The sequence below is a fragment of the Muscardinus avellanarius genome (assembly GCF_963383645.1).
Source record: "Muscardinus avellanarius genome assembly, chromosome: 21".
In the NCBI taxonomy this organism is placed as follows: domain Eukaryota; kingdom Metazoa; phylum Chordata; class Mammalia; order Rodentia; family Gliridae; genus Muscardinus; species Muscardinus avellanarius.
The window spans coordinates 2,258,116-2,285,277 of NC_137807.1; the positions used below are offsets into that span (position 1 = coordinate 2,258,116).

Below are 27,162 nucleotides of genomic sequence, written 5' to 3' on the forward strand. Positions count from 1 at the left end.
GGAAGACAGACCCGGCTGGGTCTCCATCGGTGGAGACGTCAAGGGTCAAGGCGCAAGCTCGGAGCAACCCAGCCTGGAAGGCCTCCAGGTGGCCTGGGAGCTCCGGAGCACAGAGTTCAAGGCAGACATGGCGGTGGGGGCAGGGAGACGGCTTAGGGGACACAGGGCCCAGATCCCCGAGGGCCCTGGAGGTGCGGAAGGAACCATGGCCCAAGAACCACCAGGTGCCATGGCTAAGCCGGCACAGCAAGTTGGATAGAAAGCCCGGCGCGCCGCCCAGGGCGTCTCTACCCTGGACCTCCCGGGTATCAGCAGCCCGGCCGGGCCAGGACAAAAGAGAGACGGCCGGCCTGCCTCGTCCCGGGCAGCCCCTGGGCCTGGCCATCTCCGCGCAGAGCCTGGTCCTGTCTGCCAAGTGCCTCCAGTCCAGACCAGCCCTTCCCAAGTCCTCCTTTCTCCGCAGCGGGAGAGGGCCCCGCGTCTATTCCAACCACAGACAACAGTCTCCTAAAGGGAGGAAAAGAATTTTGCCGCAGCAGCAGCCAGGAGCCGAGGAAGGCCGGCCTCAGAGGGGCGTCCAGTGGCCAGCGCTGAGCTGACCAGCGCTGGGCTGGGGTACCGCGCGCGACCCGGTGGGGGCCAGACACACTCAAACTGCACTCGCAATCCAGCCGGGGAGGGAACGCAAAAGTTATACAACAAGCCCCATAAAATAAATATACAGCAAGCCCCATAAAGGCGGCACAGTGGGGGTTCGGGCAGGGCTGGGCAGCCTGGGCGATTCCGAGGAGAGTAGGGGCCACCTTCTCCGTGGGAGGGGGGCGCACCCTGCAGCCGGGCAGCTCCAGGGCCCGCAGAGGGGCCGGGGGCGGCAGGATGCTGGAGGTCTCTTCCGCAGGACCAGGTGCTGGGTGGGGGCGGCGGCGGGCCCTGGACGGGGGCGGCTGGGGGCGGCTGCCGCCTCCCGGGCCGGGGTCGCGCTCCGGCCTCGGGCGCCCCGGCCCGCTGCCCAGCCCGATGGGGAGGGGAGGACGGGGCGCCGGCCCACACTCACCGAGCGCGCTCCTGGGCGCGGCGGCCCGCGGGGCGGCCACGTGCCGACCGGCCCCCGCCCGCATCCCGCAGGCCGGCTGGAGGGCGGCGGCCTGGCTGCGGCCGCGGACGCCTCTGCAGCGGGTGGACCCGGAGGCTGCGGCCGCCGTCCCCGCCCCGCACCCACGCCCCACTGCGGGTTTTTTTTTTTTTTTTTGGTGGCACTGGGGGTGGAGCCCAGGGACTTTTCTACCTCCGGGCTATACTCCCAGACCTATTTTATGTTTTATTTGGAAACAGGGTCTCACTTAAGTTGCTGAGAGCCTAAGTAGCTGAGGCTGGCTGCGAACCTGCGCGATCCTCCTGTCTCCCCAGTGCGGGGATGACAAGCGTGCGCCACCACGCCCGGCACTTCTTTTTTTTTTTTTTTTTTTTTTTTAACAGTACTAGGGATGGAACCCAGGGACTTTCTACCTCCAAGCTACACTACACCCCCAGCCCTATTTTTTATTCTTTTTTGTTTGTTTGTTTGTTTTTTGGTGGTACTAGGGGTGGAACCCAGAGGCTTTCTACCTCCGGGCTATACTCCCAGACCTTTTTTTAAAAATATATTTTATTTGGAAACAGGGTCTCACTAAGTTGCTGAGAGCCTCACTAAGTAGCCGAGGCTGGCTTCGAACCCGTGCGATCCTCCTGTCTCAGCCTCCCAAGCGCGGGGATTACAAGCGTGCGCCACCACGCCCGGCTTATTCTTTATTTTGAAACAGGTTCTCACTGAGTTGCAGAGGGCCTCACTAAGTGGCTGAGGCTGTCCCCGCACGATCCTCCAGTGTCAGCCTCTAAATGCTGGGATGACAAGCGTGGGCCACCGCGCTGGGCTACACTGTAGCGTCTTGCTGACTGTACAGCCAGTTAACTGCAAGGAGTTGTAGCTATGCCCAGGCCTTATACAGATATCACCCAGATCTCACAGGTGGGTATTAATTAATGCACCAACACAAGGCAGTCCACATCTACGAGCAGCACTGCACCTGGAGCGAGCGCTTCACGCCATCGGCCACCGCACAGCGCAAGCTGCCCTGTATGAGGTCATCGCGAGGACGGGCCTGCACACGCCCCAGGGCAACTGTGGCCTAATTCCTCGTCACCCGGGGCTCAGGTGAAGCAGTCGGGTGGGGAGGCTCTAGCACGGGTCCTGCCAGCACTGCTGGAGTCTAGCAGTGATCAGACCACAGAGCTCTCGGATGAGCAGGAAGTTGTCCCCAGCAAAATTGCGTGCGACGTGATTGGTTTACTCAGACCTGCAAATCTCATAACCATACCTGACTCACTCATGACAGATAAATAGGACTTACCTTCATGATTCCTAGTGGGCTGTGGGAGTGCTTTTTTTATTTGAGGGGGAGTACTGGGGACAGAGCCCAGGGCATTCTACCTCCAAGCCTCACCCCCAGCCCTTTGTGTTATTTTAAAACAGGGCCTTGGCCGGGCGTGGTGGCGCAAGCTTGTAATCCCCACGCTTGGGAGGCAGAGACAGGAGGATCGTACAGGTTCAAAGCCAGCCGCTGGCTTAGGTGATCCTGTTTCCAAATTTAAAAAAAAATGTAAAAATAGGTCTGGGAGTGTAGCCTGGAGGTAGAAGGGCTTCCAGGAACCCCAGTACCAACAACAACAACAACAACAAAGAAACAAAAAATAAAAACAGGGCCTTGCTAGTTTGTTGAGGGTCCCGCAAAGCTGTTGAGGCCAGCCTTGAACCCGTCATCCTCCTGTCTCAGCCTCCCAAATACTAGGAATTACAGGTGTATGCCACCATGCCCGACTGGTGAGCATACTTAAGGTTCTTACAGACATGTGGCATGATTACATGCATATTAAAACTTAATAAAAGCTGCTGATGACATCTAAAAATTATAATGATGAAAATGTCTAATTTTACTACTGGGTTCAGAATTCAAATAGCATTCAGCAAAGCACCTGGCGTTTTGGGGTTCAAAAGAGGAACAAATCCAGGCACGATAGCATATGCCTGTTATCCCAGTACTTGAGAGGCTGAGACAGAAGAATCGCAGGTTCAAGGACAGCCTCAGCAAGTAGTGAGACTCTCATCCACCTAGCAAGTCCATTTCAAAATGAAATTAAGTGCCAGACATGGTGGCGCACGCTTGTCATCCCAGCATTCGGGAGTCTGAGACAGGAGGTTCGCGGACAGCCTCAGCTACTTAGTGAGGCCCTCTGCAACTCAGCGAGACCTTGTTTCAAAATAAAGAATAAAAATTAGGGCTGGGTTTGTAGCTGGGAGGTAGAATGCCCCGGGTTCTATTCCCAATACCGCAAAAAAAGAAAAAGAAAAAAAGAAACTGTGCCTATAATCCCAGTGACTGGGGAGGGGAGAGAAGGCTGAAGCAGGAGGATCACAGGTGTGCGGCCCGCCTCGCAACTTGAGCCCTTATTTCAGAAAGGTTAAGGAGACCGGGCATGGTGGCTCACACTTGTAATCCTAGTGCTTGGGAGGTTGAGACAGGAGGATTGTGCAGGTTCAAAGCCAGCCTCAGCTACTGAGTGAGATTCTGTTTTTAAATAAAACATAAAATAGAGCCGGGTGTGGTGGCACAGGCTTGTCATCCAGCATTTGGGAGGCTGAGACCGGAGGATTGCGGTCCGCGGCCAGCCTCAGCTACTTAGTGAGGTCGGTGAGACCCTGTTTCAAAATAAAGAATAAAAAATAGGGCAGGGGCTGTAGGTCAGAGGTCGAATGTCTCTGGGTTCCATCCCCAAACACAAAAAAATAAACACAAAATAGGTCTGGGAGTATAGATCGGAGGTAGAAAACCCCTGGTTTCCATCCCCAGTACTAAAAAAAAAAAAAAAAAAAAAAAGAGAGAGAGAGGAAAAAAAAGGTCAAGGATAAAGCCGAGCGGGTCAGCACTGCCGAGCATGTGCAAGGCCTGGTTCAGTCCCCAGGACACACTCCACACACAGATGCCGCTGCGACTCCAGTCCTCTTTATTGCGTGCACTCGGGTGGGCAGTCTCCTCATTCGTCTTGTCCCTGCAGCCGGGAAGGCAGGCCTGCACGCTGCGCCAGGTCCGCCTGCGCCCAGGCGCCCATCTTCTGGACCGTCCCCACAGCTGCCGGGGCTGCAGCTACTGTGGCCGGCTGCGTCTCTCCGGAGCAGCTCCTGCCAACAGACTGCGGCCGGGGGAGCTGGGGGGAGCTCGCCTTCTATTTGTATGTTCAAAGGTACTTCCCCAGTGAAGATTCACTTAGTTAAAAAAAAAAAAAAAACCCAGCACCTAACTGAAGAACAGCTCCAACAGCTCCCTGAGGAAGAGCCGCCATACATATATAAAAATTTTTTTCCAGTACTGGGGATGGAACCCAGAGGTATTCTACCTTCGAGCTACACCTCCAGCCCGATTTATTTTGAAACAGGGTCTCACTGAGATCTGAAGGGCTTCTCTAAGTGGCTAAGGCTGTCCTCCAACCGCGATCCTCCTGTCTCAGCCTCCTGAATGCTGGATGACAGGCCTGCGCCCCACATTGGGCTGAAGGTCTTTAAGATGGCCAACTGCACCTCAGCTCGTGTTCATCAGAGATGCATCGCCAAGGGAGGAGGCTGCAAAAACCCACCTTGGTTTCTCTTCACGGTGGTAAAGAGAAAGAGGAAGAAAAGGGATTTTTTTCAAATAAGTAACTGATAGTTCCAATCTATTACACACTTCAAAAGTCACAGCATATGCTTTCCGAGAGGCGCAGAAGATGTTTTGATGAGCTCGACGCCTTTTTTGGGATAAGCCAATTATAGGCCACTCGGAAGATAACTTCTTGGCGAGAGGAACCCCCCTGCCTCCCGGCCGGCCACTTGCTTAGGAACGCGTAGACCTGACGTGCAAAGCAGGACACTGAAACATCCCCGCAGCCTCGGCTGGCTTCCAGTACACACACACACACACACACACACACACACTCACACACTCACTCACTCACACGCCCAAGTGCCGCTGGCAGAGCCCCTCCCGCTACGAGGTCTAGAAGGCGCTGCACTGGACATGGCGAAAATGAACTTTATTGCAACTAGGGTTTTTTTTTTTAAAGGCTAGAAAAAAATTGAGAATAAAAGCACTTGGGTTGGTAACGCACTCTGATGCGCTCCAAGGCTCATCTGTCGGGAGAAGCTGAGTGCCGCAGCCCAACTGCTCCGGCCGGCCCGCAGGGGAGAGGGAGCAGGCCGTGGGCGCCTGGGCCAGCGGGTGGAGCTCTGGCGGTGGGAGCCCGCAGACCACCTGAGGTCCTGCTTGAAGCGCACGCCCTGGCGGAGTGGCTGGCTGGCTGGCGGTCACTGTGACCACAGAGTCCTGAGAGCTCGGCACCGACTGCCGAGGAATCTTCCCTCTGGGGCGTGGAAACGTGCGGGTGACCGGCCGCTCTGCTCCCTGCTGGGTGACCGAGGCCACTACTTCGTGGATTATCCATGAAGGCTGGAACTCAAGTTACATTCAGAATGATGGGCAGAGCCGGGCGTGGTGGCGCACGCGTCATCCCAGCATTCCGGAGGCTGAGACCGGAGGATCGCAGTTCGCGGACAGCCTCAGCTACTTAGTGAGGCCCTCTGCAACTCAGTGAGACCCGGTTTCAAAATAAAGAATAAAAAATAGGGCAGGGGGTGTAGGTTGGAGGTCAAATGCCCCTGGGTTCCATCCCCAGACCCACAAAAAAAAAAAAAAAAAGAAAAAAGAATGAGCTACCGCTCTCCAACTAATTGTTTTGAAAGTACATTTAAGACAAATTAGAGAATTGCATCCCCTCATTTTTTTCTTTCTTTACAAATATAAAGTTTCAAGAAAATGAGTTATATTACTGTAGTTTTCAACACTTTCCAATAGTCCAGTATTATTATTATTTGTGTGTGTGTATGTGTGAGCATGCGTGTGTGTGTTTGGTACTGGGGGTGGAACCCAGGGGCTTTCCACCTCCAGGCCACACCCTCAGGCCAATTTTTTCATAATTTATTTGGAAACAGTTTTATAATTTATGTGAAAAAGTTGCCGAGAGCCTCACTCAGTAGCTGAGGCTGGCTTCGAGCCTGTGAGACCCTCCTGTCTCAGCCTCCCAAGCACAGGGATTACAAGCGTGCGCCACCACGCCCGGCCAGTATTATTATTTTGTTAGGAACTCTAAGACCTTTGTTTCAAATAGTAATTATACTATTTTTTAAAAACCTCCACACAACTGAAATCCAAGGTATGCTACATTTTTTATAGTCAGCATGTATTAGCTTATCCTTATGGAAGCTGTCAGCATTTATTTTAAAAATGAATATTTACAGTGTAGAACAAGTTTAAAAATTGGTGTGCAAAGTTCATCATAAAAGGGTAACACTATTTGTTTAGAAACAAGCTCCCTGCTTACATTTCCTTATTCTTGATATAAAGTGAAGACATACTACTTAAAAATAATGTTTTCTAAATAGTAAAATATACAAGAGATTCCTGAGCATAACAAAAATATCTTGAAAATCTGTGGCCATTTGAAGTATAAAATAGCAGGTGTAAGAATAGCATGATTGTAAAACTACTGTTTGAAGGCTTTTCGACAGTACAAAACAGCTTGCCTTCTCTGAGTGCATAATTATACATCAGTGCAAACAAAAATGTCTCAAAATTTAATGGCTGCAAGTCTCAGAGATTTGCGGAGGTGCGCAGAACGTGGAACTTCTTCAGCGTCATGCGGACTGAGCCCAGTTCCTGGTTGATCCTTTCCAAGCGGTCCTCCAGGGCTTCCTAGGAAAAAAGAGCGGGGAGTGAGGAGCCGCGCCGGCCGCCGCCCGGGCCTGCCGTGGGCGAAGAGCATGGGGGTGCTGAGCTCACCGGCCGGCATTTTTCTTTCTATGGGAAACATCTTATGTATATTATTTGTTTTATGTGGGTCAGTCTGTCAACTCTTCAGAATAACTGCTGCACCTTAAAATATTCTAATATGCGTGGCACATTCAGTGTATGGAAACTCCCAGGGCAGCACCAGCAGCGGGCGGGGCTGGCTCCCTGGCAGCCTGGAGCGCTCTGCGGGCTCGGCGGAGGAGGCCGCGCCACCACCAAAAAGCCCGACTTAGGCCGAAAAATCCGCGAGGAATCACTGTAATAACTACTATTTCAGAATAAGTAGTGCTGCTTACTAGTGCCTAGAATAGGTGTTTATCATTTTAGATACTTTCCTCAGTATTCACTTCAATGGTATCCTGAAAGAAAACTTAAATTTCTCTCTTTAACCATTTAAATGCAAAAGGATCCCATCTTACTATAGTACAAGAACAATGAGCACGAGAAATGACCGCTGTCCCTCCTTCCTAATGGGCTCTATGCGTACATCCTCGAAAATAAATACTGAGTCAAACTAATATATGGGTTTTTTTTCAGTACTGGGGATGGAACCCAGGGCATTTTACCTCCAAGCTACACCTCCAGCTCTACTTTTATTCTTTAATTTGAAACAGGATCTTACTAAGTAGTTGAGACTGCCCGCAAACCTGTGATCCTCCTGTCTTAGCCTCCCTCCCAACTACTGGAATCACAAGCGTACACCACCACGCCCGGGTTAAAATATTTAAAAATATTTTTCTTTTCTTTTTTTTTTTTTTTAGTACTAGGGATGGAACCCAGGGGCATTCTACCTCGGAGATATATCCCCAGCCCTTTTTTTAATTCTTTATTTGAAACTGGGTCCCACTGAGTTGCAGAGGGCCTCACTAAGTAGCTGAGGCTGTCCGCGAACCGCGATCCTTCTGGCTCAGCCTCCCAAATGCTGGAATGACAAGTGTGCGCCACCACGCCTGGCTCAAAATATTTTTCAATTGAATGTTCTTGACATAAAATAAAATATCCTACAATGCCCTTTTCAATTAGTACATAATACCCTATCACCAGTAATGTTTTGAGGGGGAGATACTGAGGGTTAAACCCAGGGGCATTCTACCTTCTAGTTACACCCCCGCCCCCTTTTATTTTGAAACAAGATCTCAGTACATTGCTAAGGCTGGCCTCAAACCTGCAATCCTCCTGTCTCAACCTCCGAAGTAGTGGAGTACAGGCATGCACCGCCACAAGTAACATATTTAACCGGGAACCGTAGTAGAAATTTAAGTTGCTTCTAAATTTGTATACCACAAGGCTGCAACCAATTTCTTAAACATATCTCTCTCTAGTGTCTGTAAGTATTGCCCCAGGAATCATTCCAGAAGTAAGAAGTGTTAGGTTTGAAGAAATGCAAAATCCCAAGGCTCTGGACACACGTCGGCTTGTACTCATGAATCTGGCGATTTCACATCCACCTGCTGTGGGCGGGGAAACACACGCGTGTGCGTCTCTGAAATACTTGCTAATGTGCTCGTCCCACAGAGACGCCTCTGTCTGCACATGCGCCGTTGCTCTCCAGCAGCGGAGCTGAAGGTTCCTCGTCATCAACAAACACGAGCGGGAACCAGTGCCCCTAAGTCGCATTTGAAGAACGAGCACTCAGAAGCTCATTGTATAAACATATATCAAATACTTCAGACTCATTTAGCATCCGCATACCAAATTTTCCTTTTGCTTTCCTAGTGAACTATTTTAAGAGTTTCATGTGTTGAGTCTTATAAATTATTCAATAAAAAATTTCAGAACAAAAACAACAAAAAGCCCAACGTCAGAGAAGGACGGAAGACAGGGCAGAGGCCGGGAAAAGCCCCGCCGCGTCTCTGGGGCTTTCTCTGTGTTACAGATCAGTCTGAAAGAGAACTTTAATTAAAGCTAAGGCACTGGAAAACCATGAGAGGTATACCCTTGCTGTTACATTACAACATCACTAAAAGAACTGAGTTTTAAATGTCCCGTGGTTTCATGTATTTTAATTCTCTTTGAAAAGCAACTAAAACTTGTTTTACAAATCAAGCAAGCAATGCCGGGCATGGTGGCGCACACTTGTAATCCCAGCACTTGGGAGGTGGAGATTATTTAGCGAGGCCCTTCACAACTCAGTGAGACCCTGCTTCAACAATAAAAAGACTAAAAAATAGGGCTATGGGTGTAGATCAGAGAGAAAATGCCCCTGGGTTCCATCTCTAGTACCACACACACAAAATGAGCTCTGACCGCTGCTTCAGGGCTGCGACTGAGCGCTCCCTTGGTGGGAGCCAGCTGCCCGCCTCCACGCGGCCGCGCCAAGACGCCTCACCTGGCTCAGTCTCGTCTGTAAAGTGGCTCTTCCTCCAGGAGATGGCATTCGGCTCAGTGCCGCTTCAATCTGTGGACACACACAGAAATTCAAGTCAAAACAAAGGCGTCCCCGTCACTGCCGGAGGGTCAGGACAGACGCAGAGAGAAGATTCTGGCCCGGCTGTGCCTGCCCCTCTGCTGAACCTCCAGCCCGCCACCAGTCAGTCATGGCGCACGGCCAGGCGTGCGTGGCGCGGCTCGGCGCACCGTGGCGCGGTGCCCGGGCAACTCCCAGGGCACATGTGACTCAATCAGTCCCTCCGACTACTCCTTAGACATAAGCACTAAGTTCAGAAAAAGATTTTTAAAAAGTTTTGTTCATTTTACCTGGTCCTTTTCTTTTGTAAGCTCATCAAAAAATCGTTCCGTTTCGGCTAGGGTCCTAATCTTTGCGGTATATTCAAAACCATTACCCTGTGGTGCGACCGAGGCAGGCTCACACTGCTCACAGCTAACCGACTTCTCCTCCTCCCAGGCCGGCCTCACGGGCGCGCGCTTCCCTTCGTGTGGAGAGGGTGCGGAGCAGGGGCCGCGGTTAACATGGCTGCCAAGGGAATGTTCTGACAAGCTTTTGTCTGTTAGAGAGGAAAGAGATTTCTTAGCATTTTTCCAATAAATTAAGTATGGTGCCCTACCTCACTTTCTGGAAGTAGCTGCTATATGGCCCATCAAGTAACCCAGAGCTACGCTGCCCTTCAGACCCCCAGCGCCTTCTACAGGAAGTTCCAACGACCTTCAAACGTCCCTAGGTGCTGCATGCAAGCTTCATGTCAATGGAAGCGCTGGGTAAATGTAAACCAGTAAGAAAAGTACTTAACGTTTTGGGGGCCTGCCCAAATGATTTCACATGCATTATTCCAAACTTAAAATACAAACGAGGAAAAAAAACAATACCCACAGCCCAAGCTGTTTATGAGTCTAAAAGTAACCAAACACAGCCACACTTATAATCCCAGTTCATGGGAGGCTGAGACAGGAGGAGCGCAGGTTCGTGGCCAGCATCAGCTACTTAGTGAGGCCCTCTGCGACTCAGTGAGGCCCTGTCTCAAAATAATAAAATAAAGCTAGGAGTGTAGCTCACAGGTAGATGCCCCTGGGTTCCATGCCGGGTACCGCACGCACGCACGCACGCACACACACACACACACACACACACTGAACAGTATAACTCCAGTAATTCAACAGCCACATTCCCCGTGATTCAGTTTCCAGCTTTTCAATGAGAATAACACTGACAACACCACCAAGCATCACAAATGCTTATTTTTAGAGGTCCTTATGCAGAAAAATATTTTTTATTATTTACATATTTTTGGTACTGAGGATTGAACCCCAAGGCATTCTATGTCCAAGCTGCACCCCAGCCCCATTTTACTGTGTGTGTGTGTGTGTGTGATGGGCTGGTGACTGAACCTAGAGGCATTCTACCTCCAAGCTGCTGCACCCTCAGCTCTGTTTTTTATTCTTTATTTTGAAACAAGGTCTCACTGAGTTGCAGAGGGCCTCACTAAGTCGCTGAGGCTGGCCGCGAACCGCGATCCTCCGGTCTCAGCCTCCCGAGTGCAGGGATGACAAGCGTGGGCCACCAGGGCCAAATGGAAAAATATTTAAGCACAGGCTATAAGACATCAATTAGAACCTTGAAAAGATATCAGAATCTTAAAAAACGAATGGCTGTGTTAGCATAACTAATAACTTTAGGAAAGGATACCTTCCGCGCTCTCTAGAGGAAGGAACTGGAGCCGTTTTCTGGGGTGGGCTGGTTGTAACGTGGACACAGGGACGGCATCCCAGGCATCCAAAAGCACGGCAGATCTATGAATGGAGCGGGCACTCGTGAGAGACAATGAAGCGGGCACTCGTGAGAGGGCATCTCCACTGCTCCCCCCACGAGCAGCGAGCCGCCATCCAGTCACCTCACACATTTACAGGCTTCTCTTAAAAGAAAGCTGCTCATATGACTTTTCTAGAGCTGAAATCCAATGGCTATTTTCTTTTTTTCTTTTTTGTGGTACTGGGGTGGAACCCAGAGGCTTTCTATCTCCGGGCTATACTCCCAGACCTATTTTATACTTTATTTGGAAACAGGGTCTAAGTTGCTGAGAGCTTCATTAAGTAGCTGAGGCTGGCTTCGAACCTGTGCGATCCTCCGGTCTCAGCCTCCCAAGCGCTGGGATGACAAGCCGTGCCCACCACGCCCGGCTCTGTCTGTTTTCTAACTTGAAGCTACATTTCCATCCTGGAAACTCAGAGCACTTACTTGGACATTATGTCATCTCATCTTTACAACAATATGAATAAGCAGGGCAGCATCACCGCCCCACCGTCTAGGAGAGGAAGCTGAGGCTCGGTGCGCTCAAACTGGCTTCCAAGAGCCTGGCAGCGTCGGGTCCGGGGCCAGGAGGCAGGGCCTCCCCTTCCGAGAGGGATGGCTGGCGCGGAGCCACACCCGAGCGGCCCACCTCCCGCACAGAGGCCCATGAGGCCCCATGTCAGACCTCCCAGGAGGACAGGACCCAGCATTCACACCCACAGAGCACGGCACTTGCAGTAACAAGCTCGCACGGTGAGCTGTTTTCCTGTACTGCACCACTGTATTTTAGAACGATATCCACGTAAGTGATTCAAATCTCCAAGGCTCCCATTAATAACTGAAAAAGCAGGGCTAGCTAGAGGCATAAGACGATACTCGAGACATCAACGGCATACGTCTCATTCCGCAGTTTCAGAGAACTTACCGTATGGGACTGCTGTCGTGCTTGCTGAGAAGGTGACTAAATCCTGGGGACAGATTTTCCTTAGGGGACCGCTTTGGGCTGTATGCCACCGTCACCGGTGTTAACATAATCTCTCTTTTTGCTAGAGAAGAAAACAAAGAGACAGTCTTTTCCTTCTACGTGTGTTAGTGTAGCAGAGTTTTCCGGAGAGAACTTCTCCTAATTCTAAAAAGAATGTAATCTCACTGTACAATCTCCTGAAAGGCAAAGGAGTACCAAAAAAATCCATAATGCTAACACCTCGAGGTAAACGCTGCTGGCGTTTAGTGTACCACGCAGTAGTTTCAGCACTCTCACTCAAAACTGGTTTTTCAGGATTTGAGAAGTCGACTGGAAATAAGTCTGTGACACCAGGGCGGTAGTGAACGCTCCCGTGTCAGCCGATGTGGACCTTAGAGCTGGGTCAAAGTGGAAGCTGAGGGCACGGAAGTGCTGGGCTTCAACCTTGAAACCACCTGGAACTGGCCAGAGAGGAAAGGTGACCGATGCCAGTAGCCAAGGTCAAACACATGAGCATCCATTTTGCAGACTAGAGTGAAGTAGGCTCGTAATCCCAGGACTTGGGAGGCTTGAGACAGGAGGACCGCACATTCACGGCCAGCTCAGCTACTTAGTGAAACTGGGCTGGGGGTGTAGCTCGGAGGTTACAATGCCCCTGGGTTCAATCCCTAGTACTGCTAATAAAAAAAAGAGAGAGAATTTACTGTCTCAAAAACTCGGAGATGGTATAAACCACTTACAATTTGCTGGATACATAAAAATCTTTTGTTTTTTAATACTGAGGACTGAACCCAGGGGCGTTCTCCAAGCTATCCTCCGAGCCCTATTTTTTATTCTTTATAAACTCACTAACTTGCCTCAAACATGTTCTCCTCCTGCCTCCGCCTCTGGAGCCACTGGGTCGCAGGTGCGTATTCCATGCCTGCTCACCTTAACCAACCAACCAACCTCCCTCCCTCCCTTCCTTTCTCTTTCTTTCTTCCTTGTACTGGGAATTGAGCCCAGGGGTGTTCTACCTCTGAGGTTTACCTCCAGCTCTCTTTTATTTTTTACTTTGAACCACAGGCTTGGCAAGTTACAAAGGCTGGCCTCAAACCCGTGACCTTCCTGTCTCAGCGCCCCACGCGCTGGACTTACAGGCAGGCGCCTCCACGCCCAGCTCCGGCTCGCCTGGTACACACATATCTCTCAAGTTTGTCTGTAGTGTCTGCAATCGGGCAGTCCTGCTCCCCAGGCACCGTCTGGGACTTGGCGCAGCCTGCCGGCCGCTCACCTGGAACCCCGCACTTGCGGCTGGAGGGCGGCAGCGACGAGGACCGCTGCGCAGCGGGGCTCGGCCGCGGGTGTCTCTGCTGGGCACGCCTCTCCGGGGAAGGGCTCGCCCGGGCGGAGGGCTCAGGTGGCCGAGGAGCCGCTGACTCTGCAAACGCAAAACAAGCCTGGCTCATCCCCGAGACCCACAGAGACGCGGGCCGCTCGGAGCGCTGCGCTCGCCCCTGGTGGGCGCACCTCTTCGTAAGGGCGCATTAGGCCGGGACCTGATTAACTAGGGGACTCAATCAGCAGCAGCATCACAAGTTAACTTCACTGTACTGACTGAGGAATGTAAGTTTAAAAAGATAAATGGAGATGAGGCAAGTCCCCTGCCCCCATCCGTCCGTCCGTCCGTCCCTCAAGCAGGAGTCAGGACCTACTCGGGGCGTCCTCTTTCTCCGTCTGTGTCCCCCAGTTCTTCAGTACTCTCTCTTCACTGAGTTCTTTTAAAGCTCGCGTGACCGGCGTGTCCGAAGCCTCTCTCTGTTTTTTGGTCAGTAACTTCATTGGTGAACTTCCAGGGGAAGAATCCTTTTCTGGAGGAGAACGGCACCTTAAACAACAATTGCCATTGTGAGTGCCGCGGCCTCCACGTGCGCCCCCTACCCAAACTCTGCCATCGCAGGGGACAGGAGCTGGAGGCTGGGCCTCGGGGAGGCAGAAGGGTTAGAGGAGGCCTGGAGAGCAAAACCCCCGTGAGGGATGAGGGTCCTTATGAAAAGGGGGACGCGCGCACACCCTCGTGGCGCACCAAGTACAGGCCACGTGGGGCCCTTTCTAAGAGCCGGGCCAGCTTGCCGGCGTGGTGGAACACGCTTGTAATCCCCGCGCTTGGGAGGCGGAGACAGGAGGATCGCGCAGGTGGCTTAAGAGACCCTGTTTCCAAATAAAAAAGTATAAAATAGGTCTGGGAGTGTAGCCTGGAGGTGGTAGAAGGGCTTCCAGGACCCCAGTACCACACACACACAAAAAAAAAGAGAACCAGGCCACGTTGATCCTTTGCTTACGGTCCCAGAACTGAGGAAAATGTCTGCTGTGGAAGCCACCCAGGCTTTGGAAACTTGTCCCAGCCGAGCAAGCCTGGGCACGCAGGACTGCCAGGAGAGTCTCGGGAGAGCTGGCGGTGGTATTCCACAACACGACCTGTGCTTTCCAGTGCAAATAACTACAGCTCAACCTGCATGTAACCCAGTGCTCCCCAATCTTTTCCACGTTCTGCACACAGAAACAGAACCCAATGCGGCACCCTGTAGTGCGTGGCTGGGCTTTCTCCTGGCAGCCGGGTTGCCTAGAGGAAGAGGGTGGGTCACTATCACATCCTAAGTGCAGGCCTCCGCTGCCCCTACATGCACAGGTAAGGACGTTTGCCTAGCCCAGGGAAGAAAAATTAGCCTCTCAAAATAAAAGTCAGAGCTGGCTCTGGTGGTGCACCCTTGGAATCCCAGTACTTGGGAGGCTGAGACAGGAGGATTGCAGTTCCTGTCCAGCCTCAGCTACTTAGTGTGGCCTTCCAAAACTCTGTGAGACCCTGTTTCAAAATAAAAAATAAAAAAAATTTAGTTGGGGGCATAGCTTGGAGGTAGAATGCCCCTGGATTCAATCCCAGCATCACAAAATAAACAAAAAAATAAATAAACAAATGTCAAGTCTCCAAAGCCCGGGGGCGGGGGGGAGGGGGGAACGCGCTTGTTATCCCAGTACGTGGGAGACTGAGACAGGAGAATCTCAAGTTCAAAGCCAGCTTCACCCACTTAGGAAGACCCTATTTTTTAATTAATTAATTAATTTATTTATTTATTTATTTATTTATTGGTGGTACTGGGGGTGGAACCCAGAGGCTTCCTACCTCCGGGCTATACTCCCAGACCTTTTTTATATTTTATTTGGAAACAGGGTCTCACTAAGTTGCTGAGAGCCTCACTAAGTAGCTGAGATTGGTTTCGAACCCGTGCGATCCTCCTGTCTCTGCCTCCCAAGCGCAGGGATGACAAGCGTGCGCCACCATGCCCGGCTCGAAAGACCCTATTTTAAAATAAAAAACATAAGAAAGGGCTGAGGACGTAGCTCCGAGCTGTGCCCCGGGTTCGACCCCAGCACATTGGGTTCAACAACAGCAACAACAAAGTTCTCAAAATTAAGACATTAAAGAACCAGAGAGACGGCTCTGAATGGGGCGGGGTCAGTGCGGAGCGCCTGCCCAGCATGCCTCTCCCCAGCACTGTGAGAAAGAAGGGAGGAGAGGGGAGGGAGGGCACGCCAGAGCTCTTTCTGGGGAAAAATGGGGGGCACTAAGGATTAATTAAACCCAGGGGCATGCTACCTCTGAGCTATACTCCTGGATTCATTGTATTTCCTATTTGGAACAGGGTCTCACTAAGTAGCCGAGGCTGGCCTCGAACCTGAAGTTCTCCTATCTCAGATTAAGGCAGCTGCCCGGCACTTTCTGACACTCTAAAGGCCACTGAGTCTCCAAGCAAGCAAGCAAAGCCAGGCAAAGCGGCGGCCGCTAACCCCAACCCAGGAGGCTGAAGCAGGGAGAGTGGGGCTGGAGGCCAGCCAGCCTTGGGGATCTGCCCGGCCTGCTCAAGATAAAAACAGCGGCACAGCCCCAGGCTCAATCCCCAGCACTGCAACAAAGACAGGGAAGAGACCACAACATTCCTCTTGGGCAGCTCTCTTACCCAGACACACAGGTCTCCTCCAGAGGGCGATCCGCCGCCCCGCCCAGAGGCTGCCCCGTGAAAATGGAGTACTGCGCGCCCGGGATCAGCCACTTCCGCCTGCTGACGTCGGAGGTCGCCAGGGAGCTGCTGGGACGAGAAGCAGGAGGCTGCGCTGCAGTTCAGACCAATCACACACACGCATACTTGCACACACGCACACCCACACATGCACACACGCACACACGTGCCATGCGGCCCCACTTTCAGGTAGTGTTCACAATCTGCACCTGACCTGGACCTTACAGCAGACCTGGACACTAGGAGGAGGAGGGAGAGGAGGACGGACAGCTCAAGCAGAGCTCTTTGGACCTGCAGTCCCAGTGTTTGGGAGACCGAGGCAAGAGGATCACAGGTTTGTGCACAGTCCTGGAAATGTAGCCTGTTTCACAATTAATGTAGGTAAATAACTGCCCTTTTTGTGTGTGTGTGGTACTGGAGATGGAACCCAGGGGCATTCTACCTCCCAGCTTCACCCCCAACACTATTTTTTATTCTTTATTTTGAAACAGGGTCTCACTGAGTGGCAGAGGGCCTAAGTAGCTGAGGCTGTCCTCCAACCACAATCCTCCTGTCTCAGCCTCCCAAGTACTAGGATTACAAGCGTGTGCCACCACGTCCGGCTTCCAAACTAACCCATTTCTTTTTTTTTTTTTTTTTTGCGGGTCTGAGGATGGAACCCAGGGGCCTTTGACCTCCGAGCTACACCCCCTGCCCTATTTTTTATTCTTTATTTTGAAACCAGGTCTCACTGAGTTGCACAGTGCCTAAGTAGCTGAGGCTGTCCTCTAACCATGATCCTCCAGTCTCAGCCTCCCGAATGCTGGGATTACCACGCCCGGCTCAAAAGTAACTTATTTCTAATAAATGTCAATATTATGAAGCTATGATCTACTTATTAGTATTTTTATTTGTGCCACAGTAATAACCAATCCTTATTCTGTAAGTAAACCTGAGGGCTGGGGCCGTGGGTCAGTGGTGGAGTGAGCTTAGCAGGCATGAAGCCCTGCGTTCTAGTCCCAGCCCTGGAAAGACAAAAACAGTTCTAAGCTCCCGACGTTGCAAATGCAACAAAACTAAAGAAAGGACGCTGAGACTAGAAGACTGCGCAGCTTCCTGTGGACCCGCTTGCAGGGCCCTTCTATCAGCACTGAAGTAGAAGGTCTGGGATCTTACGGCTAAAGACCTTCTGATTTGTTCTAGCTCAGTGTCTCTGATTTTTACAGAAAATAAAACTGAGCTCTTAAAAGCGTGAAGCGGTGGAAGGTCACCCCTGGAGAGCGGCAGGGAAGCGGCAGGGGCTCGTCCTCTGTGTGGGAGGGGACGCGGCCCCCATCAGCCACCTCGCCCCGGGCATTTAGACCACAGAGCTCCTCTGGTAGGAGAGGGGTGCGCCTACTCCTAGCTCGACCAGGAGTCAAGGAAAGGACTTACTTGGCACGTGCAGGCCTCGTGAGAGAGTCAGAATGATGGCGAAGGTTTAACATATTCTCATGTTCTACTTGCTTCACTTGGGCTTCAAGTTTTGAAATCATTCTAATTCAAAAGCAGTAAGATAAAGTAAGCACATTTCAAAAAACTGATAATATAGTAATATAGCTCATGTAACAAGTTACTAGTCAACAGTCCCTCCTAGAAAAGGTTAGAAATATCCAGCTGTCTATCAAGAGTGTCACAGTCAATTATTATTATTTTTATTTGTGTGTGTGTGGTACCAGGGTTGGAACCCAGGGGCATTCTACCTCCGAGCTACTCCTTCAGCCCTATTTTTTATTTTTACTTTGAAACAGAGCCTCGCTGAGTTGCAAAGTAGTTGAAGCTGTCCACAAACCCCGATCCTCCTGTCTCAGCTTCCCAAATGCTAGGGTTACAAGTGTGCACCACCATGCCTGGCTTATTCTTTATTTTGAAACAAGGTCTCACACTAAGTAGCTGAGGCTGGCATAAACCTGGATGCTCCTGTCTCAGCCTCCCAAGTACTGAGATTACAAGTGTGTACCACCATGCCCATTTTTTTCCTCCCTGTGGTACTTGGGATGGAACCCAGAGGACTTCTACCTCCGGGCTACACTCCCAGGCCCATTTTACATTTTATTTTGAAACAAGGTCACACTAAGTTGCAGAGGGCTTCATACTAAGTAGCCGAGGCTGGCTTCGAACCTGTGCAATCCTCCTGTCTCAGCCTCCCAAGCATGGGGATTACAAGTGTATACCACCATGCCTGGCTATTTTTTGTTTTGAAATAGGGTTTCACAAGGTTGTCGACTCTTGATAAACTGCTGAGGCTGAGCCAGGTGTGGTGGCACACATTTGTAATCCCAGTACTTAGGAGGCTGAGACAGGAGAACTGCAGGTTTGCAGCCAGCCTCAGCTATGTAGGCCCTCTGCAACTTAGTGAGACCCTGTTTCAAAGTAAAAAATAAAAAATAGAGCTGGGATGCAGCTCAGAGGTAGAATGCCCCTGGATTCCATCCCCAGTATCACAAAAAGAAAGAAAGAAAGAGAGAGAGAGAGAGAGAGAGAGAGAGAGAGAGAGAGAGAGAGAGAGAGAGAAAAATATATAGGACTAGGGGATGTAGTAGTTCAGAGGTAAACTGCCCCTGGTTTCAATCTCCATGACCAAAAAAAATAAATAAATAAGAACCAGTCCTGGTGATCGCAGGACTCGAGAGGCAGACAGGAGGACTAAAGGTTTGATACCGGCCTCAGCAACCTCACGAGACCCTATTTCATGGCCAGGCGTGGTGGCGCACACTTGGGAGGCAGAGACAGGAGGATCGCACAGGTTCGAAGCCAGCCGTGCGCGCTGGCTTAGGAGACCCTGTTTCCAAATAAAAATGTAAAAATAGGTCTGGGAGTGTAGCCCGGAGGTAGAAGGGCTTCCAGGAACCCCAGTACCACCAGAAAAAAAAAAAAAAAAAAAAAAAAAAGACCCTATTTCAAAAGAAAATGAACAAAAATAGGGCTGGGGGTGCAGCTCGGAGGTAGAATGCCCCTGGGTTCAATCAATGCCCCAGCACCAAATAAATAAAGAACTAAAAGTCTTCTTTGGCTAAATCAAATTTACGTCCACGTCAGGGGCACACTAGGAGAAAACTAAGCTGCTGGAGAACTAAGAAAACTTAGAAATAGTCAAGAATAAGCTCTCCATCGTTCTCAATCCATACACATGGAACAACAGTTACAAGGATTTGCTTGTAAGACATTTACCTTTTCAAATCAGAAATCTGAGCGTGTGCATCGAGCAGTTTGTTTTCAGTTATGTTTAATGCATCCTACAAAAATAAAGGGAATCCAGGTGAGTGAAGGTAAATATTCAGACGAGTTATTTTCCTTTAAAATGTATAGGAAATAAAACGAACTGCAGGCTAAACCAGCTAGCTGTGAATCGCACGCGGGGCTGTGTGTGGTGCCAGCCCGGAGCTGCCAGAGAGAAGTGGGGGAGCCAGAGCACGGAGGCCTGGCCCGAGAGCTCAGGGCTCCGCTCGCGCGCACACACCCAGCGTCACGACGGACACTCGGGGACCGCGAACGTGCCTGAGAGCCAACAGGAGGCCAAGCAAACCCCTTCAACACCGCCTACTCCTGCGCCCTGGACCTCAGCCGCGCAGCCGTGCAAGCCTTTCTGCTAGGCTCCAACATCCACAGCCTGAATTCGGTGACACAGACATTGTTGAACCTCACTTACAATATTATTATGGGATTTCACTGAATTGAGGTCTGTCGTATTACACACAGATCTTTAATTAACAATTCAGACATCATAAACTCATACCAATCCACAAACAATTTTTTTTTTTTTTACTTTTGTGGTACTGGAGACTGCACCAGGGACATTCTACCTCTGAGCTACACCCCCAGGCTTTTTTGTTTTTTTGGTGGTACTGGGGTTCCTGGAAGCCCTTCTACCTCCGGGCTACACTCCCACAGGCTACACTCCCAGACCTATTTTTTAACTTTTTAATTTGGAAACAGGGTCTCTTAAGCCAGCGAGGCTGGCTTCGAACCAGCATGATCCTCCTGTCTCCGCCTCCCAAGCGCGGGGATTACAAGCGTGTGCCACCACGCCCAGCGTCACCCCCAGGCATTTTTATATTTTATTTTGAAACAGGGTCTCATCAGGTCGCTGAAACTGTTGCTATGTTCCTGAGGCTGGCCTTGAACCTATGATCCTCCTGTCTCAGCCTGCCAAATACTGGGCTGACAGGCATGTATCACCACGTCCAGATATTAAAATAATTATTTGCAGCCGGGCGTGGTGGCGCACGCTTGTAATCCCAGCATTCGGGAGGCTGAGACCGAGGATTGTGATTTGCGGACAGCCTCAGCTACTTAGTGAGGCCCTCTGCAACTCAGTGAGACCCAGTTTCAAAATAAAGAATAAAAAATAGGGAGGGCAGGGGATGTAGCTCGGAGGTTGAATGCCCCTGGGTTCCATCCCCAGACCCGCCAAAAAATAAAAAAAAAAAAAAATTTTAAAAAATAATTATTTGCATCTTATACTCTCTAAACAGTTTCATCTCAACTCATCTCAAATGCGATAGCCATTCAATAAATGTTTATTCAATTCATGAACCATTTGCAGGCTGAGAAAGGAGGATCGTGGTTCGAGGACAGCATCAGCTACTTAGTGAAGCCCTTTGCAACTCAGTGAGACCCTGTTTCAAAATAAATTTTAAAAAATAGGGCTGGAGGTATAGCTCAGAGGTAGAGTGCCCTTGGGTTCAATCCCCAGTACCAAAAAAGAAAAAAAAAAAAAATGAATGAACCAAAGCTGGGCACAGTGGCACATGCTTGTAATCCCAGCACTTGGGAGGCTGAGAGGAAGACTGTGGTTTGCGGCCAGCCTCAGCAAGTAGTGAGACTCTCATGAACCTAGCGAGGCCCTGTTTCCAAATAAAACACAAAATAGAACTGGGGGTCTAGCTCAGAGGTAGAATGCTGCGGGGTTCATGCCAAGTACCCCCCACAAACTAATTAATTAATAATGAACCTAACACACAATGATCTAAGTAGGGCAGTATTTAAAAACAAGGAGAGCAACACAGTGACTAAACAGTCGAGTTGAACGCGCTGCAGGGGAGGAGGAAGACGCCGCTCTCCACCCGTCCCGCGCCGCCACCCTCAGAGGCCAGAGCAGACACCATTACCTTCACTTGCCCATGTTCTCTTCCAAGGGACTCGTATTCTCCTAAGAGCTGCAAAGAAGCACACAGGACACCACACAATTAAACTCGGTAGCGTCAACCGAGAGATTCTGTGCGACACAACAGGCCGTGCCTTCCAAAATGTCTAGGCCACACGGGCTTACACAGAATCGGCAGCAGGCGAGGTGGCGCACTTGTCATCCCAGACTCGGGAGGCTGAGACAGGAGGAGTCCAAGTGTGCAGCCAGCCTCAGCAACTTGGAGACCCTGTTTCAATGTAAAGACTAAATGCCTCTGGGTTCCATCCCCAGTATCACAAAAAAAAAAAAGAAAGAAAAAAAAGAGTACAAAATAGGGCTGGGGGTGTGGTGTGGTGGCTCAGAGGTAAATGCCCCTGGATTTAATCCCTGGTACAGAAAAAAAAAAAAAAAGGAGGAGGAGGAGAAGGAGGAAAGCAAACAGGGCTGGGGGCCGGGCATGGCAGCACATACTTGTAATTCCATTACCTGGGAGGCTGAGACAGGAGGGGTCATAGGTCTGAGGCCAGCCTCAGCTACTTGGGAGGCCCTCTGCAACTTAGGGAAATTCTGTTTCAAATAAGAGAATAAAAAATAGGGCTGGGGTGGAGCTCAAAAGTGGAATGCCCTGGGTTCAATCCCCAGTACCACAAAAAAAACAAACAAACACAGCCACCAGGAAGGGTTTGGCTCGGGGATGCTGCAGGGAGGCCAGGCAGAGCGGGCTGCAGGCCATCACCCCAGCATGCCCAGGTCTGGGGCACCGGGTACAACGGGGAGCAGGCTGAGCCTGAGAGGACGAGGGCCTGAGTCAAGCTTCCTGCCTGAAGCCTTCCTGTCCCCAGCCGGCTCCTGCACATGTGTCCAGGTGTGCCCCTCCCAGCAGAGAAGCCTCTAAAGAAACTGACCTACAGAAAGTGCTGATGCCAGCCGGGCGTGGAGGCGCACGCTTGTCATTCCAGCACTTGGGAGGCTGAGAAAGGGTCGCGCAGGTTCAAACTCGGCCACAGCTACCTAATTAGTGAGACCCCGCTTCCAAATAAAATATAAAATAGATCTGGGAGTGTAGCCCAGAGGTAAAAGGCCCCCGGATTTCATCCCCAGTACCAGAGAGAGAAAGAAGGAAAAAAAGAAAAAGACAAAAGAAAAGAAAGCAACAACGCTCCACAAGCCTTGGCCCGTCGGCCAAGCACTGTCCTGCAGCCTCCCCGCGAGCTCACGGCTCTCCAGCCCTGCCCAGGGCACGGCGCGGCCTGCACCTCAGCCTTCACAGCCAAAGAGGACTGCCACACAGACGATACGCTAACGTTTTTTTTTTATTTTTCTGGTACTGGGGATTGAAGGCAGAGGCGAGCATTCTATCTCTGAGCTATATACTCCAGCCCTTTTTATTTTTTTTTACTCTGACACAGTGCCTCACTAAATTGTTGAGAATCTCGCTAAATTGATGAGGATGGCCTTAACCTTGCCATCCTTCTGTCTCAGCCTCCAAAGTACTGGGATTACAAGTGTGTGCCACCACACTGGGTTCATAAACGGGAGAAGGAGATGGGAGGAGGAGATGGTGGTGCTGGAAACAAAGGTAAATCCAAAGACAGAGCGCCACAGACACCACAGGGGAGACATCACCAGGAGGGGCACAGGCATCAAGTGCGCTCAGTACTCAGAAAAAGGAGACGGCAGGACCGCAGGTTCAAGGCCAGTCTCGGCAACCAAGAGAGACTCTATTTCAAAATAATTTTAAGAAATAGGGTTGGGGGTGTAGCTCAGAAGTAAAGCACCCTTGGGCTCAGTCCCTAGTCCCAGGGAGAGAGGAGGGAAAGCAGGAAGAAGAGATTGATTTTTAAAATTCAAGAATCTATCTGAAATCCAATAAGAGAGAACAGAAAGAAAAAAAAAAAACTAGAAAAGAAAATTTTCAGTGTTAACAGTTCCTCAGATACCCAGAAAAATAACAAAGAAAAAGGGCTAAGCCATCACTGTGGACTCTCAGAACACACAGATATGAACTCGAGACCTTAAGTCTCCAGAGGAAAGGGAAAACAGGTCACAGAGACAGGCAAGCAGAGCGGCAGAGCGGCGCAGCTGGCAGGCGGGAGACAGGGCTAGACTGCAGCTTACTAAAGCAAAAGTGAATTTGGGGGTGGTGGCACACACTTGTCCTCCCAGGACCGGGGAGGCTGAGACAGGAGGATCCAGGTTTGCAGACAGCCTCAGCTGCTTAGAGAGGCCCTCCGCAACTTAGTGAGACCCTGCTTCAAAATAAAAATATAAAATAGGGCTGGGGGTGTAGCTCAGAAGTAGAACGCCGCTGGGTTCCACCTCCAGTCTGGCTGTCTGTCTGGCTGTCTGTGTGTTACTAGGGACTGAGCCCAGGGGTGCTTTCCCTCTGAGCTGGGCCTCTAGGCGAGCACTTTCTCGCTGAGCTATCCCTGCCAGCCATGGGAATCTAAATTCTAAGTGAAATTAGGTGAACATGAAGAAGTCAAAGCCTGGTTCATAGCGCTTTCCCCTGCCAGGTGCACAGATGTTATGGGGACTCGAAGGCCAAGCGCTGGAGGCGGAGGCGGAGGCAGGAGTGAGTGCCGCCCAAAGCCGTGGCTGCCGGCTGCGGCACACCCCTCTCCGGCCGGCATTACCGCTCCAGCCCAGTGCCTGGCCCACACCGGCCTGGGAAGGCCTGACTGTAGAGCCACAGTCAAGCTAGTAGCCAAGCATGTAAGCAGGTGCCCACTGTCCGCTACTTACATCCTGAAACATTCTGTTTTCTTGTTTCAGCCTGGCTTCTTTGTCATCGGAGAGCTTATAAGCGTTCTCAAAGGATTCTTCTAGGTCCTGCAGCCTGGACTTGAGGCGAATGATGGTGTTGTCTTTCTCCTTACTGCTCGTCCTCATCTCCTCGATTCGTTCCTGCAGAACTTTGGAGGCGCTGCTGGCGGCGCTGAACCGTTCCCTTAGCTCCTTCTACAAACAGGTGAACGTGTGTTATTTTGTTTTGTAGTACCAGACACTGAACCCTGGAACACGCCAGGACATTGTACCTCTGAGCTCTACTCTCTGCCCTATTTCATATTTTGTTTTGAAACCGCGTCTCTCTAGGTTGCTGAGATTCTACTTACTGAGGCTGTTCCTAAATCTGCGATTCTCCTGTCTCAGTCTCCCAAGTACTGGGATTACAGGCATGTGCTACCACGCCTGGCCTGATATATTACTTTAGATTTAAAAAGTAACTAGTAAATTATGGGCGTTAAAATATTTAAAAAACTCAGCTAGACATGGTGGCAAGACAGGAAGATCACAGGTTCCTGGCCACACTCGGCAACTCAATGAGGCCCTATTTCAAAATTTTAAAAATGAGCCAGGCGTGGTGGCACACACTTGTAATCCCAGCACTTGGGAGGCTGAGACAGGAGGATCGCACAGGTTCGAAGCCAGCCTCAGCTACGTAGTGAGGCTCTCAGCAACTTAGCGAAAACCTGTTTCCAAATAAAATATAAGAATAGGTCTAGGCGTACAGCCAGGAGATAGAAAGTCCCTGGGTTCCATCCCCAGTACTACAAAAAAAATTTTTTTAATGAATAAAATAGGGCTGGGGTGTGTAGCGCAGACATAGAACACCCCTGGGCTAAATCTCTAGTACCAAAACAAAACAAACAAAAAATTTTAAGACAGAAACAATGTATAGGCTGGGCGTGATAACACACACTTGTAATCCTAGTACTAGGGAAGCTGAGTGGGTAGGATCACAGTTTGCAGACAGCCTCAGCTACTTACTGAGACCCTCTGCAACTCAGTGAGACCTGTTTCAAAATAAAGACTAAAAAACAGTGCAGGGGTGTAGCTCAGAGACAGAATGCCTCTGGATTTCATCCCCAGTACTGCAAAAAAAAAAAAAAAAAAAAAAAAAAGACAAAAGTAACCAATGTTACTGTAAAACTAATCATTTATCTCTCAAGTTTAGAAAAAATATTTTAAAACCTTAAGTTACAGCCGGGCATGGTGGCACACTTTTAATTCCCGCGCTTGGGAGGCTGAGAGAGGAGGATCACACGGGTTCGAAGCCAGCCTCAGCTACTTAGTGAGGCTCTCAGCAACTTAGTGAGACCCTGTTTCCAAATAAAATATAAAATAGGTCTGGGACTATAGCCCAGAGGTAGAAAGCCCCTGGGTTCCACCCCCAGCACCACCAAAAACAAAACACACAAAAAACCTTAAGTTACTAGAACCATCAGTAAAAAAGAATACTTGCCACTTCTATTTCCAGTAAATTATTCTTTTTCTCGAGTGTTCTCACACGAGTAGTAGCTTCATTCAAAGCATTATCTAGTTGGCCACATCTGTAAAAGTTTAGTTTTAATTAGAAGATATCACCATTTCTCTTAAAAGTATTCCACAGCTGGGAATGGTGGCACACACTTGTAATCCCAGCATTTGGGAGACAGGAGGATCCTGCTTCTTGGACAGCCTCAGCTTCTTAGTGAGACCCTGTTTCAGAATAAAGGATAAAATACAGGGCTGGGGGTGTAGTTCAGAGGTAGAATGCCCCTGGGTTCTGTCGAGTGTGTTAACCGTATTGCACTGTTTTTGTTACCACGCCGGGAATGACGTGCTGGAGATTACTGCCAATGGTGTGACATGATAATCCAGTGTCACAGTTGGCCTACAACATAAGCGTGAAAGGCCCCATTTGCAGCACCAGCAGATTTCTCCAATTTTATGTTTGAAAAAATGGTGTGTAATGATACCATTTGCTTTTGACTTAAAAGGAGTCATTTCTCCAGTTAAAATAATCACAACATCTCTTTCTGTTTCTACTGTCTCTATAACATTTAACTTTATTCTATATATCAGATCAAACCCCCCCTTTTTTTTTGGTGGTACTGGAGGTAGAACCCAGGGGCTTTTCTACCTCTGGACTATATTCTCAGACCTCTTTTTATATTTTATTTGGAAACAGGGTCTCACTAGGTTGCTGAGAGCCTTGCTAAGTAGCTGAGGCTGGCTTTGAACCTGCGATCTCCTGCCTCTCCCTCCCAAGTGCCAGGATTCCAGGTGTGCGCCCACACCCGGCTCACTGTTTCACTGCTACAATATGTCACCTGCAGGCAGGAGTAATGCTGGGTGCTCCCAGCTGAAGAAATCCTAACTTTCCAGGTGAATTGTAAGTTTTACCTGTCCACCAAAACTTGATTGGTTTTCTTCCACTCTTCAACTGCAGAATTTTCTTTGGCCTCCAGCCTCTGTTTCAAACTGTTGATTTCTGATTCATAGTAGGCCCGAAGGTCCGCTACGTGCCGAGCGTGTCTCTCCTTCAGGCTCTGCCTAATCCTGCGGGCCAGGGTACAGAGCGTTGCTAGCAAAGCACACCTCCCGCCCCAGCCCCCAGAGGAGCCGAGAGGACCACGGCTCTTGGCAAGTCCAGCCTGTCTCCTCTGCACGCCCCAGCAAGCACCACGATACTCTCGACACTGGCACTCAGCAGGTGCCTGGCAGTACCTCGTCTTTGTCTGCGGGGGGTGTTTACTGGGAATCCAACTGGGGGACATTCTACCTCTGAGCCATCCATCCCCCCACCCAGCCCTATCTTTCTCGGAAACAGTCTCACTGTGTTGCTGAGTCTCGGTACATTCTTGCGGTTGACATGGGATCCTCCTGTCTCAGCCTCCCAAGTACTGGGATTACGGACATCTGCCACACCTGGCATCACCTTGTCTTTAACCCCCCAAAAGTTGACAATAATGTGAAAAAGACACGGATTACTTAGTTTTTAAATTTTTTTTTTTTTTTTTTTGTACTGGAGATTGAACCTAGAGGCATATTACCTGCAAGCTACACCCTCAGCCCAATTTTATTTCTTATTTGGAAACAGTCTCACCAAATTACTAAGAACAATCTCAGGCTGGCTT

General features: G+C 50.2%; 1 protein-coding gene across 1 annotated transcript in view; it reads right to left on the bottom strand.

The window, feature by feature from the left end:
• Positions 1-6,713: 6,713 nt before the first annotated feature.
• MPHOSPH9 (M-phase phosphoprotein 9) overlaps positions 6,714-27,162 on the bottom strand; it is a gene marked incomplete at both ends in the record, with an annotated part of 43,986 nt that continues 23,537 nt past the window's right edge. The window contains 14 exons of the mRNA XM_080717595.1: positions 6,714-6,815; positions 9,241-9,309; positions 9,609-9,856; positions 10,993-11,096; positions 12,020-12,140; positions 13,332-13,478; positions 13,753-13,925; positions 16,054-16,179; positions 17,527-17,628; positions 19,303-19,367; positions 21,243-21,290; positions 24,005-24,220; positions 25,506-25,593; positions 26,429-26,584. Of these exons, the coding sequence (XP_080573721.1) occupies positions 6,714-6,815; positions 9,241-9,309; positions 9,609-9,856; positions 10,993-11,096; positions 12,020-12,140; positions 13,332-13,478; positions 13,753-13,925; positions 16,054-16,179; positions 17,527-17,628; positions 19,303-19,367; positions 21,243-21,290; positions 24,005-24,220; positions 25,506-25,593; positions 26,429-26,584 (1,765 nt within the window). The remainder of the gene's footprint in view (positions 6,816-9,240; positions 9,310-9,608; positions 9,857-10,992; positions 11,097-12,019; positions 12,141-13,331; positions 13,479-13,752; positions 13,926-16,053; positions 16,180-17,526; positions 17,629-19,302; positions 19,368-21,242; positions 21,291-24,004; positions 24,221-25,505; positions 25,594-26,428; positions 26,585-27,162) is intronic.